The sequence below is a fragment of the Penicillium cosmopolitanum genome (assembly GCF_028827165.1).
Source record: "Penicillium cosmopolitanum strain IBT 29677 chromosome Unknown utg000006l:49.0-5199605.0:1.0-5204138.0, whole genome shotgun sequence".
NCBI lineage: Eukaryota > Fungi > Ascomycota > Eurotiomycetes > Eurotiales > Aspergillaceae > Penicillium > Penicillium cosmopolitanum.
In genome coordinates this window covers 3,112,609-3,126,475 of record NW_026622676.1, presented here as the reverse complement: position 1 = coordinate 3,126,475, position 13,867 = coordinate 3,112,609, and the positions used below count along the sequence as shown (strand labels likewise).

The following is a 13,867-nucleotide window of genomic DNA, read 5'->3' as shown; positions in this document are numbered from 1 at the left end:
CTCTTCAGTATGGAGTACTGTATGTACAATTCTCCCATACATAAATACGGATACACCGTACAGTACACACTGTACTATACCGTACACACCGTCACATGTGGGCAGTGGCTGCCATGGCAACCACCTGGGGGCAACCCCTAAAATAGCCGGGTCCCGCCGATCGGCCGATTTCCCTGGTTTCTGCTTTCCCCGTGGCTTTGCATTTGCACTTACAGTGGTACACTCGCTTGCACAGCTTGTGCTTTGTTTACGGAGTCCCGAGGACTAACTCAACTAGGACATCCTCTCTGTGGTTCGCGTCTCCCCCAATTGACGCAATTGACGCAATTCACCCTCTGGATCTTCTTCCCTCTTCTCTCTTCCCTCTCCTGCATCAAACCACCAGTGGACCCGACAACGCATTGTCTCATATCCACCCGTATCGCGCGGTAATGGATGCATCACGCCCAACCTCCCCCGGTGAATCGGGCAACCTGCAGGCGTCTAGACCCGCCAGACTTTTTATCCCGAGGGCTGGGCAACGGAGCTGAGCTGAGCTGAGCTGAGCTGGGGGTTGCTCCACCCGAGCAATCCGGTGGTGGGTGCGGTGACTGTGATTGTGGACAAGTGGAGCTGGTCTCTCTGTGTCCTGTCCATTTCATCACTGTCGATCAATGGCGGTGCCTATCGTACCCTACGTAAATACATACAGAATACACACTAATGTTGAATCGCAACATGTACAGACAATCGTACAATGTACAATTACAATTACACCATTACTTCGTACTTTGTCGGTGGCAAAACTTGAATAATTTACAATGCTCGGACTTATCCCATCCAATTGATTCGATTTGTTTTTCCCAGCCTGCAAAAAAGTACATCTATGAAACAGCGTCTAAAAAAGAGGCTGGTAGAGGGGGCAGGGGAGGCTGGCGAACCCACGCACGCCACCTCTCCCCAACCAACCCAGCCCAACCCAACGAGAGACATCATTATACACGGTGAGAAAGAAACGAGGGTATCAAAGTGTATATCGCACGCAATCACCATAAAAAAAGAAAGGCCTGGATGTTCCCCTGCCCCCTCAAAAGCCAGGGGGCAGGTAAAGAGTATCAAGGCAAAAACGGGGGCAGCCATTGGCTCTGTCCCGGACAAGAAGAAAATGAAAATGAAAAATGAAAATGATAAAGTGAAAGTGGAAACAGGCGGGGAGACAAACCCACGATCGGGGCCGCGTATATCAGTCATTAAGATTAGATCCACTTGGAAATGGAATCCACGTCTGTCTCTCTTTAAGACACGACGCCGGGTATCTTTCCTTCCCCCAGTAACAGAAAAAAAAATCAACAGTGAAGAGAAAATAATAGAAGAAGAGAAAGAAAGACATTAAACATTGTAATGAGGAAAGAGGAAACAAATCCAATTTCTGTCCATTGTGAAGTGGAAAAAGAAAAGAGGCACTCCGTAGCACCAAATCTCAGAGGCATCATTTTCGTAATCCAAAAGCCTTGCGAAGCATCGGGAATCGCTTCTTTCGTCCCGGTCCGGCAATCACCACGTCCCGGACTGTAGCACCCTGATCCTCGGGATTCGTCGTGCTCGTGATATCGGAGGCAGCGTCGTTGATATCTGGACCGGCTGCGACTGAGGGTGCTTCGGGCTCTTTAAGAACGGAGGTTGTCCCCAGCGCATTGCCGCCATTGACAGTAATGCTTCCGTTGCGTCCTGCTGGTTCGGCCACCGGCTCTATTTTTTGCGTTTGCAAAGGCGATGATGGGAGACTGTGACTTGGCTCAACGACTGGTTCGGGAGTATACGTTCGTGGCTGGGCTTCGGGACGAAGTGGCCATTGCTGACCACCTCCAATAGTGTTCCGTTTAGTGAGCCTCTTCATCAACTTAGGCGAAGACGGGGCCTCCGAGTGCGTTGCAGTCACGGTTGTCTGGTTACCCGTCTGAACTCCATTCGTATAAGGCTCTTCTCGCAGCTGGTCGCGTTCCAGCCGCGACCGTTCGAGGGGCGTATCCCTTCGGGACGGGCTTTCGGCATCCACCTTGCTGATACGGTTGTTTGTGTTCTTGCCTTTTTTCAAGCCGAGTCGGGCGAGGATAGATGGTTTGCGACTCTGCGGGGGCTGCATGATGAATTCCTCTAGTTCTCGTTGCGTCATGCCGCGCTGGCGCGCCACGGCGGCCATACCAGACATGTTCGGCGACGCAACATTTCGATCGCGAGAACGTGGCGGGATGGGTCTGAGGAGAGATGCGCCCACCTGAGGAGGGTGTTGGTGACGCTCTCCTTCCGAGCTGTCCTCCAATTCGGTCGAATCGCCATCATTTGTACCTCTGCGGCGTGGGATTCCACGGACAGGTCGCATGGCATTGTTGGGTTCTTCTCCTTCATCGCTGGAATCTGCAAAACGACTGCGAAAGACTTGAGGCTCATCTTGGCCACGCTCATCGTCCGAATCTGCGAATCGGGTTCCTTGAATCCCTTTGGGAATTGGCTTAGTAAATCGCGCTCGTGGTGCCTTTTTGTTCGTGGAGAAGAATGAATACTTCTCACCACCAGCACCTGGGCTGCGGAGCGTCTTCCTCATAGTAGTCGCGGACGTGGATCCAGATGAAAGCGGCCGGTGATCAATTGGGGACTCCGTCCTGGCCGAAGGAGATGACGGCTGACCATTTGCAGCACTGCCTCTCATAGTCCGCCGCATCGCATGGGGGCCGTCACTTCGAGTAGAAGAGTTGGCACGCTTGAAGCTACTAGATGAATCACTGCCACTCGACGTTGTACGCCGAAGGCCTGGGCCTCGCGCCTGGAAAGCTGGGCCCAGAGAAAGCGGGCGAGGTTTGCCATTTCCAGTACCGTTTGTATGGCCAGAATAGCGAGGATCTTGCAAGTCTGAGACTACCACCATAGGCGTCTACCGACATAGGCCTCCTTTGTTTGTTATTCATCTGAACGGAACCATTTGATGGTCGGGCCTGGGTGTCGATCGACAAAGGAGGGTAAGGTGTTTGCAGATTCATTGGAGATTCAGGCGGGGATGCTTTCTCTGACTGGCGGCTCACCAGCTCTTCCGACGGCGTTGCGAAGCGATCGATTTCGGATGGATCGATTGCATTTTGTGGGTCATTTTCGACGACTGCAGTCCGTTCCGTAGGCCTTGGTGTAGTATCGCGACTCTCGGCGATCGGCTCCAGCGGTGCTGATCTGGGAATTGATCGACTGTCGACAATAGCATTGATTGACCCAAACCCATCCCCGTCCTCAGGGTCCTCGGGAGCATCACTATAGATACTGTCATGGTCACTCTCAGTATAGATGCTGTCGCTATAGTCTTTATTCGCCTCATCCAAATTCGGAATTGCGCTTGCCACGGGCTGGTTCTTGGTAGTCTGGGCTTCGGTCGCAGATTTAAGGCTCCGATCCGAGTTGGATGGCGGGAAGCCACCAGGGATTTGATACTTCTCAAGAGATGATCGAGATGATCGCTGGACATCGAAACTCTTGCGCTCGTCAACAGGAGGCGTTGCAGGCTCCACGGCAATCGAAGGCGGAGGTAGCTGAGAATCAGTACTGGGGTGCGGTTGCTGTTCAGCAATACCACCATTCGCCACGCCATCTAACCTATCGGCTGGAGCTGCATCTTGTTGAGATGGGGCGGATCCAATTATTGACATTCGTTCCACAGATTTGCTATCGTGAGGTTGCGAGGGCTCCTGCTGTTCGTGGTGAAGAATCCCTGCAAGGGCATGGTCATTTGAGAAGGATGTGAAAGGTGCGGTGGCTTCATCCTCAGATGAGCTAGTGGATTCATTGTCACTGAAATTCGGGATCGGTGGTCGGGCAGGTCCTCCATTTCGATTCCCGCGAACACTGCCAAACGATGGAAGCGCGGGTCGAGGTTTCATGACATCATCAAAGTCGTCGTCGTTGGTGATGAACTCGGCTGCCGGGGACTTCTTCTTCACCACGTTGAACCAATTCTTGCGAGTCTTGGATTTGGATGGTGGAGACTCGGGAACATACTCCTCTGGCGATGTTGGGGGGGCTGGCTGCTACGCCAACAACTTCAGCTTCATCATCGAAGCTCACCTTAACAGCTCGCTTCTTGACACCCACCCGGGGTCCCTCATCAGATGCAATCGAGGTGCCACCATCGGACAGTTCACTGTTGGTCAGACCAACTCGGCCAGCGGCGGCCCTCTCTGGAGACAATGAATTCCCACGTGTAGTTTTGAGGGCCGATTTGACGGGAGAAAGTGATCTTGGTGGAGGCTCGTGAACTTGTTCGCCCGTTGCCGTCACAGAAAGCCACTTAGCAAATCGCGCCGATCGGCCAGGGCTGCTGGATTGTTCGAGGTGGGCTTCTTGCTGAGGTGTCGGTTGTTTTTCTGCGTTCGGTGATGCATGTGGTGTTACTTGAGGCGTCCTTTGTGGGGTGGCAATGGGTTCATGATGATCGGTTGGTACAGAGGCATTAGCCAATTTCTTGCTGGCGTCCCGAGTGCGGGAGATGTCAATATCATCCTGGATTTGGGACTCGTGGTCGGGCACACCGGAGGGCCATTGATTCGGGACTGTTCGGGAGGAAGAATGCTCGGTGTCAGAGCTATATGTCGTATTTGGTCGCGAGTGCTCGACCTTCGGCCTCTGCGGGCTAGTTGCCGAAGGTCCAGGGTCTGTTCGCGTAGCCCTTGCATGATCCGGCTCTGGCCGAGGGCTGCTCTTCTGCGCGCTAACTGCTTGAGCGGCAGCGATAGCAGTACCAGCTGCAAGTCCAGCTGACTTGTTTGCAGGACTTGCCTCGGAGCGCCCCACTGCCGATGCTTTTGACCTCGCGTTGACCGGTTTCTCCGACATCCGAGAAAGGGCCTGCTGAGCGCTGGCCACTTCCACCGATGATACATCGCGGACAGCAGTCCCTCCAAGACTTATAGGTTGATTCTCCGGAAGAGTGGGTGAATTCGGTCGCGAGCCCCTTGGATAAGAGAAATTGACCGAGTTTCGGCTACTCGGGCGATCCAACTCTGGCACTGTTGTCAAGCTTTGAAGGCGGGTATGTGTGGGCGACCCCGAGGCACTCTCCCGATCTACACTCAATCCTCGTGTGTTTGCTCGTGGTGGGGATGCCGGTGGAGATCGCATGGATGGCTCGAGGCTAGCGGCACGGCGCGGAGCAAGCTTTCTCGGAGCATACTGGCTAGGCAGCGACGGCAACGGAGGGACATCGACGGGCAGAGTCTGGGGTACAGAGGCGCCGGAGCTTGTGGACGGGCGACTCGGCGATGAATCCCGGAATGTTCTGGCGGTCATTGAGCTGGAACTGTTAGACCTGCGGAGGGTTCCACCACCAACACTCGCCGAGCGACGGCCATGCATCGGGCTGGCCGGCGATTGTGTCGAGGCCCGTCGCTGGACCATGCGCTTGGTCTGCACATCTTCAACATTCGTCGGGGTTGGTGTGAGATTCCGTAGCGCGGCCGCAGCCGCCGCAGAGGAGAGGCTGTTGGACGACGGTTGTGACTTCAGGAAGGCATGGCTCGCTGCGGACTGCGCTGAATGTGCTGCGGGTGTGGAGAGTGGCTATAGTAGGCACGTATAGTAGGTTAGCGCATTGTTCGCGATCAATTAAGTCATTTCCGACCATGCAAGTGGGCATTGAGTAATGTGAGGAGGCCTTGATTGAGCGGATCTCTCGCTCTTTTCTCTCTCAGTTCTGACGACATACCTGATGATGATGAGAGGAGCTCCTTTTGCGACGGCCGAACATAATCGCTATAGGTCTGCGAGGGTCACGACAACTAAACGATCAAACAACCAACCGGACACTGCACAAAGCAGCGCCGGGGAGGATCCGAAGATCGGGACGGAAGACTCGGAAGTGAGGATGGTTGAGACGTGCAGAAAAAGTTGCTCGGAGATATGCGTGATGTAGCTTCGGGGAGGAGGGGGGCCAAAGAGCGCGTGTGGGCAACGAATGAACGAGAGGAGGGGCGACCGAAGACGAGCAAAGAGGGAAAAAAGCGAATGCAGATAAGCCAGTCAGACTAGCTAAGGAAGGGGTGTTGGTGGTGGAAGGTCGAAGGTTTGAAGGATTGAAGGTTGAAGGGAAAAAGGAAGAAGGGAACTTGCGTCATGACTTGAACAGGGACTGGGACTGCACTAGCAGTGCCAGTGCTACTAGTTACCACTACTGGGTCAGGCACGAGGAAAGTCTATCCAACTTTCTTACTTACTTCTCAGCTTACTTGGTTAACTATTTAGTAGTGGTTAACTACCACCTCGGTAATTACTAAACTCCATAGCTACTCCTGCTACTCCTGGCTCAACCATCAGCCTGATCCTCTCCGTTCACTACTCTATAAACTCCTCCTCTCCCACCACAAGCTGACTTACTCCCTCCCTACAATTCAAATGATTCCCATTCAATAATCGCAGATCACCAGAATGTCTAATACCTCCTCACTGCCCCTCCCCGAGGGTGTCTCCAGTCGTCTAGTCGCGACCACTGATCTGACCTTCCACATTCTCGAAGCCGGCGCCACTCCCGATCGCGATCGTCCCTTGGTAATCCTCCTACATGGTTTCCCAGAGATCGCCTACTCCTGGCGCCGAGTTCTGCCCAAATTGGCCGCTGCTGGTTTCTACGCCGTCGCTCCCGATCAGCGCGGCTTCGGTCGGACTACAGGTTGGGATACCCGCCAGTATGAGGATGTCGATCTGTCCACCTTCTCACTGACCACCCTTGTGCGCGATATCGTCCTGTTGGTCAATGCGTTGGGTTATCGATCCGTTCATTGCGTCGCGGGCCACGACTGCGGCGCTGTCACGGCCTCAACATGTGCCGTGGTCAGGCCGGATTTCTTCCGAAGCGTCGTGCTCATGAGCCATCCATTCAACGGGACTCCTGAACTACCCTTTAACACTGCTAACCATTCTAGCAACGATGGTCAAATGGCTGGACAGGCTGCCGGTGCTGGTGCTGAGGGTTCCGCGGCGGCATCAGGTATCCATGAAGCGCTCGCTCAGCAAGGACGCAAACATTATAAATGGTACTACTCCACACCACAAGCAAGTCCAGATATGTCCAATCTCGCCCCAAAAGATCTCCATCACTTCCTACGAGGCTATTTTCATCTCAAAAGCGGCTCCTGGCCTGGCAACAATCCCCACCCACTGAGCGGTTGGTCTGCCGATCAAGTCGTCCAAATGCCCGGGTATTACATCATGCCAGCAGATGCCACGATGCCCGAAGCTATTGAGCGAGACATGGCAGACGAACCCACCAAGGGCCTATCCTCGCACTCCTGGCTACCGGATGATGAGCTTGCGGTCTATGTGGGCGAGTACGCTCGCACAGGCTTCCAGGGAGGACTGAATTGGTACCGTGTGCGCACTGCTGCTGGTGGCCGTTATACGCGAGATTATGATCTTTTTGCGGGGAAAAAGATTGAGATACCGTGTGCTTTTGTTTCTGGAAAAAAGGACTGGGGGATTTACCAGGAGCCAGGGGCGTTGGATAAGATGACTAGCGGTGCGGTGTGTTCGGACTTCCGGCTGTGTCGGCTGTTGGATGGAGTTGGCCATTGGATACCCCAGGAAAGTCCGGATGAGGTGGCGCGATCTATCATTGATCTAGTGCGAGGATTTAATTAGGAATACTAGTTGGTATATATAGATACCCCAAGATACTGGCAGAAGTAGCACCATTCGTGGATATTCACAAAGAGACAATGCCCGCAACGATGATTTACCAGTTCTGGTCAGTTTGAATACGCAGCAGTGTTGCGAGTCTGTCACTTCGTCATATCTACTAGAGATACGTCTCTCAATTGACCCTGGGTCGTCCAAACTGCAGAGTTATGTCTCGCTCCGGCATACATCCAAGAGGAGAGGACACAGTATAGCTCTTTCAAGGTTGTCCAACTTGAGCCGCCCAGCAGGGCTTAACTATCTATTATTGAGATGGCTTTTCTGATCTAGTAGCTTGATTGCTACTAATGTTTTTGTAGAATTGTGGTATCGATCATACCCCTCGTGGATCTTTTTCACAAAAAGCCACGCAAGCAGCAGAGTCAGTGTAATATCGCACTACTAGACTCGCTTGCTCAGGACAGATAACTTTAACTTTTCAATGTAGGCCAGCACAAAGCCATAGAAGCTGTGAGAAGTTAGTGTGAGTTCTGGGTAGCAGGGAGAGGAAGCCTACTTACTTGTACCCTATCCCATCTAAGAAGAAAAATACCACATACGCGCCCCCGAACTCTTTCTTACTTTAGTGTCTGGGTACCAGTCCTTTTTTCGCATCTCCAACCCCTCGAGGTAAGCCAAGCGATCTTCCTCATTCCTTTGGGCAGAGGGTTTCTTCTGTCGCCTTCTTTTTTTCGAAGGAGGCTTTGGAGGTGTACGGCTAGCGCTTTCGCTGTGGATCTTTGTTGTCTCAGTTGGAAGCTGTTTTGAGGGTTCCTGGATCTTTTCTGGTGTTGAGGAGTGGTCCTGAGTCGTTTTCGACGAGACAAGAGGCGTCAAACCAGTGATTTCTGAGGAATCCTGGGGGCTTTCCACCGGAGACTTGGAGATGGCCTAAATAGCAATATTGATCAGTCTTTGTCGCAGATACTGAAGTTAAAGCGAGGAGCGAACCTTTTTCATAGCGCCGTAAACGCGCAATGGCGCCCGGGTGATTGGTGAGGGCTAAAAGGTGGATTAAAGAAAGTGTCACGGTGCCAGATGGATGTCAGGATGATTCGAAAGGGAAGGAAGAGTAAAGGGTGGAGACGGAAAGAGGAGGAGTGGTGATGGATGTTATCCATGGCAAGAGCGACGCCCAGCTGGTCTTGATGGGAGGAGCGGTGGTGCTGGCGACTGTCCAAGGGGAAGTGACGTACAGTAATAAACTCAATAAAATATATAGGAAGGTAAGATTGGAGGCTGTCTACTATCCAGCATTGTATAAGAGATCTGAGCTCATCCAATTCAATAATTTTGGTAACATATTAATCAAATAGAATGGGTATGGTGCACAAAGAAGCAAATTCAACGCACGCAAGATGCAAATGATGAAAGAAAAAGTGATGTAAAACGTATCTACATAAGGCCGCCCAAAAGCGTCGCTAGTAACAGCGGTACCAATGCAAGCAAGGTCTGCTGCGGAGGCGTAATTATAGCCGCCCCGGACCCGATACCACTTGTCGTGTACATATATTGGAAGCTGATATCGCTAGAGTTGAAACAATTGTCGCGAGTCACGGAATCCTTGATATCCGGGTCTTGCGGGTCGGCGAATTCGATATCGACGCACTAGGAAAGGAGTCATGTTAGGCCAGGAAGAAATACCAGTTACGGGGGAGGAAATAGAGCAAGAACATACATTATACAGTGCCGCACCATGCTTTGCGATCTCTACCACTTGGATAGTGGCCTTGTCACCGATTTTCGCACTGATATTGGCCGGCAGTGGGACTTGTGGCAGGCAGATCGTGCCAGGGTAGGGGTCATTTGTTGGGCCGGTGATCTGGAAAGGTGAGACGACAGGGTGACTCATGTTCTCAGGCACCTCGCCCAAGCCAAAATTGACGTAGATCAGGGCAGTCTGGTGGCCGGGGAACCAGCCCGGCTGCATCGCGAGAGCGCCGCCGTTGACGGGCCATTTAGTTCGGTTCTGAGATGTAGGCATGCCGCCACCTGGATGGATGAATTGTGGTTAGCATTCCGAGCTAAGTCTTGCGAGCGATTTGAGTCGCGGGCAATTGTTGACGGTGCGCCTTACAAGGATACATCCACATCATGCCGTATGGGTAAATGTATGAGCCGTTCTTCTCATCCCATGCAACGCCTGAGACCGTTCGCCTCGGCGATGGTCCCATTAGTGTGGAGGTTGTTGCCTCGGTAGCCGGGGTATGTGATGACGGTATGGGCGTGGGCGAGGCCGATACATAGCAGGAGGAGGATGGAGGTCCATCGTGATATGGAGTGCACAGCCATGGCGAAATGTGTGTGGGAAAGGTGTGTCTGGGCGACAGGCGCAAAAAGACGACAGGTACACACCAAAAAGCAGGCGAAGAACTGCTTGTCGGGCCTTTTTATTCGAAAGTCAAGCTCCCTCTGTGAACGGGACGACGGTCAACGTCGATCTCGCATTCGATTGTTAACGGTACGAGGGAGAAGAGAAAGGATAAGCATCAAATCATTCAAGAAAGAATCAAGCCACTGGAGGAATTTGGAGGACCATTCCTCTTTTTGAGGGGTACCTCTCGTTGGGTGCAGGCATGTTCGCGGCGGACGAGTCAGGACGCAGGACTTGGATGTGACTGACACTGCAGGAGGTGATTGTGTGTGAATGGCCCAGACCTTGTTGAGTGGAGTGGGATCATCACGGCCCTGCTGCAAGTGCCATCACTTCTCAGTCGAGATGAGCGTGGTGATTGGTGGGGCGCCAGCAGCTCGAAGCGCCGAGGAGGACGCTAAACTATACTGAGGATGGTGACAGTGAGAGAGGAGAGGCGGAGGTGGGCGGGCGTGGGCGGGCGTGGGCGCTTAGTGCCAGTGGTGCAGTGTGATGGTGATTGCCCGACAGGAACCGCTAGTGCAGGTCTTAAGCATGGTGAAGGTGAAGGTGACGGTGATAGAGTCGTTGAATGGTGATGAACTGCACTGGCCACCGATCGTCGGTTCTCCGTGGGATCTCCCGAGAAAGCGAACTTGAGCGGGGAACGGGAAGTCCTCTTGGACCGAATTGCAAACGAGATGCTTTTGGTTGCACTGGGGCTGGCCCGATTCAAGTTCGAGCTTGTAGCTGTCGCAAGGCGTTTAACGTTCTTGCGTGTTCACTATCGGTGTTCCTGTCTGTTCCTGCGTATTCCTGGGCCTAGGATCCTCCCGCAGAACCGTAGTAGATATCTACTACATACTAACATCTCAACTCATATTCCCTCTAGCAGAGAAATTTCATTTTGAATAATGTGGCTGTAATATTTCTTTAAGAAATAAGAAAATCGGTAGCGTCAATGCTAGTAGTATTAGTAGCAGCATTACCATAACTAATACTCGCCAGAAAAATCGGCCACCCGTCATCGACCAAACGAATATTGCCAGATTAATCGAGAGAGGCCAGCCATTCTTCTCGCATAATAAACGTAGTATGTGGAACCCCACGGTCACCAATAAAATACTTAACACAGCATCCCGATGTGCAGCGTTAGTCGTAAGTCCTAAGGCGTAAGTCATAAGGGGTCAGGGATTGCATCGGAAAAGAGATCCAAAGCCTCTTCCTGCCGAGACCAACCAGTGACCACCTTTGTCTTTTTGCAGTGTAGCAGCAAGTCTAGCTCAAGATTTGTCATTCCGAAGCTCTATGTTCCCCGGTTTCATGATTTCTATTCTATTAGGCTAGTATAGAATTTAGGGCTGGTGGTTATAGACAATTTAAAAATTGGAAGCTTTCAAATCGAGATATTCAAAATTGCACCCGGGCATTTACTTCGTTGGCATTTCGTCTCCACGCGACTATTCGAAATTATAGCTAGAACAAGAAAAATATCTCTTCCCTGTAAGTTTTCAAGGGCAGTAGTACCTGTCGCAATTCACAGGACAGTACTGGCCAGTGTTGCCCTTCATGACATTGCATTTCGCTCCATCGCCGCCTCTGGGGCCAGCACACTCATAGAAACCGCACTTCATTATACCGAAAAAATTGAACTTAGACAACAATCACTTACCGATCCCACGATGTTACAGGGACTTTATTGGAAATTTCCTGGAAAGGACGGAATTGAGGGAGTGGTCTGGACTCGGATCTGCATTCTTCAATCAATCACCAGGGTGTTCCCGACTTGTTGCGAGTAATACGGTAGCAAAAGTCGGTCACTATTGGCTTACTGCCAGAATATCGGCCACACCTCCCGCACCATTCTAAGACCCATGGAACTTTGGTGGAGGATATATGTTCAAGGTGATTTGCGAATAGTGCGAATCTTTTGGATTCCGAGCTGACGGGTGGAGAAATCCAGGATCTTTTAGTGCTTCTTTAAGGTCTATTTTCCAAGCAAAAAGGGGTTCATTGAAGTCGACTCGGAAGACCCACGTGGCTGTCCAAATATTGGGTCTTTACCCCTACGTAGTTGTGTACTCCGTATGTACTCCGTTCTCCGCATAGTGGCGTAATATTGTGGCTGTACTAAGGAAAAAGGATGAAGTGGGTCACTGATTGGCTTCAAAGAAGTGGTCAGCTGAAAAATGCCGAGGCTTTCGCTTTTCACTTTCCAAATGGATGCCTAATCTCTAGCTGGGAATTGACTGAATGGAGTATGTCCCTGGTTTTTTGGATCTCGGCAAATTTAATTGGGTATTGGCTGACTCATAGTCTACCAAGCCCCAACAAAAAAGCTTCGCAATAATTCACGATGAGCACGGATGATCGCTAGTCACAACTTTAACTTCCGATACTACTAGTAGTACCCCTCTTTTCACTAGGATATGTCAAATCGAGATCAGATTCGAACACACCCCACCATCGGCTAAAATGACACCATCTTCCAAGGTTTACTCACTCTGCTCCTATAAAGCCCGCAGACGTGGACACTGAAAGAATTAGAACTGGACAAGAAATTTACTTCTTTTGAGATTTTTCATCGGACTGAAGTTCAGTGATTAGCAACATGTCATCTTCAAACTACGGGAACGACGTAAGTTCTGATCCAGATTACGCCCGTGTTTTACTTTTTTTGCAAAACAGTATGGGCGATTGGATGATCTATCATCGTCCTGTTGCCATCAGACCAGGCCATCGCTAATGGAAAGTTTTAGCGCCTTGACAGCTACCAGGGCGATGGCTCTTCTGGCCGTGACAACTCGTATGGTTCGTCTGACCGGGACAACTCTTATGGCTCCTCTGGCCGCGATAACTCCTCATCCGGCGGTAATAACTCCTATGGCTCGTCCGGCAATGACAACTCTTATGGCTCCTCTGGCCGCGATAACTCCTCATCCGGCGGTAATAACTCCTATGGCTCGTCCGGCAATGACAACTCTTATGGCTCCTCTGGCCGCGATAACTCCTCATCCGGCGGTAACAACTCCTATGGCTCGTCCGGCAATGACAGCTCTTATGGATCGTCTGGCCGTGACAACTCATATGGCTCGTCCGGAAATGACAATTCTTATGGCTCGTCTGGCCGCGATAATTCCTCATCCGGCGGCAACAAATCCTACGGCTCGTCCGGCAATGACAATTCTTATGGATCGTCCGGAGGTGATAATTCCTATGGCTCTTCCGGCCGCGATGATTCCTCGTCTAGCGGCAACAACCGTGACAACTCTTATGGTTCATCCGACCGCGACAACTTCTCGTCCGACCGTGATACCTCTTATGGCTCGTCTGGCCGCGATAATTTTTCGTCCAATCGTGACAACTCTTACGGCTCCTCCAGCGGTGATAACTCCTATGGCTCGTCCAACACTGGAAGCACTGTTGAAAAGCTTGTGGAGAAGGCCGGCGATATTGCGGGATTTAGCAACTTTGGCCAGAGTAACCGTGATAGACGCGATTAGAAACACCAACTCACTTCCTCTAAGGTCAATCTAGATCACAAGGCGTGAGGAAATATGCGTTTGTTGGAACATGTGAATGAGAATACTTGGATGTTGAATTTCAATGTAGTCCAATAACTTCAATCTTGGAATATTAAGCGCATTGTGTTTTTGGAGGCTTGATGCTTCTCAGTTATAACTCCCGCGTTCCATAGTTAATGCTTGATGACAATTGAGAACGCCAATAATCTACTATTGTCACTACTTGAGAAATAAAAATCGAAGCGAAATCTTAACAGCGTCTTACTAAGGCGCTAAATCGAAAGTGACAATATCTCACTAGTTCAAG

At 51.3% G+C, this 13,867-nt stretch overlaps 4 protein-coding genes across 4 annotated transcripts; 2 read left to right on the top strand and 2 right to left on the bottom strand.

Annotated features, from left to right (window-relative positions):
• Nucleotides 1-1,468: 1,468 nt before the first annotated feature.
• Nucleotides 1,469-5,761, bottom strand: N7509_005686 (uncharacterized protein; the record flags this gene model as incomplete). The annotated part of the gene is made up of 4 exons (XM_056630323.1): nucleotides 1,469-2,892; nucleotides 2,954-4,046; nucleotides 4,084-5,574; nucleotides 5,720-5,761. 4 exons carry the CDS (start codon nucleotides 5,759-5,761, stop codon nucleotides 1,469-1,471), a joined length of 4,050 nt encoding a protein of 1,349 aa, XP_056489625.1.
• Nucleotides 5,762-6,438: 677 nt separating this feature from the next.
• On the top strand, nucleotides 6,439-7,647 carry N7509_005685 (alpha/beta fold hydrolase; the record flags this gene model as incomplete). Its single annotated transcript, XM_056630322.1, has 1 exon — nucleotides 6,439-7,647. One exon carries the CDS (start codon nucleotides 6,439-6,441, stop codon nucleotides 7,645-7,647), a length of 1,209 nt encoding a protein of 402 aa, XP_056489624.1.
• A 438-nt stretch (nucleotides 7,648-8,085) lies between these two features.
• N7509_005684 (copper acquisition factor BIM1-like domain-containing protein) lies at nucleotides 8,086-9,857 on the bottom strand (the record flags this gene model as incomplete). The annotated part of the gene is made up of 6 exons (XM_056630321.1): nucleotides 8,086-8,152; nucleotides 8,282-8,574; nucleotides 8,635-8,685; nucleotides 9,121-9,291; nucleotides 9,362-9,675; nucleotides 9,761-9,857. 6 exons carry the CDS (start codon nucleotides 9,855-9,857, stop codon nucleotides 8,086-8,088), a joined length of 993 nt encoding a protein of 330 aa, XP_056489623.1.
• A 2,790-nt stretch (nucleotides 9,858-12,647) lies between these two features.
• N7509_005683 (uncharacterized protein) lies at nucleotides 12,648-13,539 on the top strand (the record flags this gene model as incomplete). Its single annotated transcript, XM_056630320.1, has 2 exons — nucleotides 12,648-12,674; nucleotides 12,796-13,539. 2 exons carry the CDS (start codon nucleotides 12,648-12,650, stop codon nucleotides 13,537-13,539), a joined length of 771 nt encoding a protein of 256 aa, XP_056489622.1.
• Between the last annotated feature and the right edge of the window lie 328 nt (nucleotides 13,540-13,867).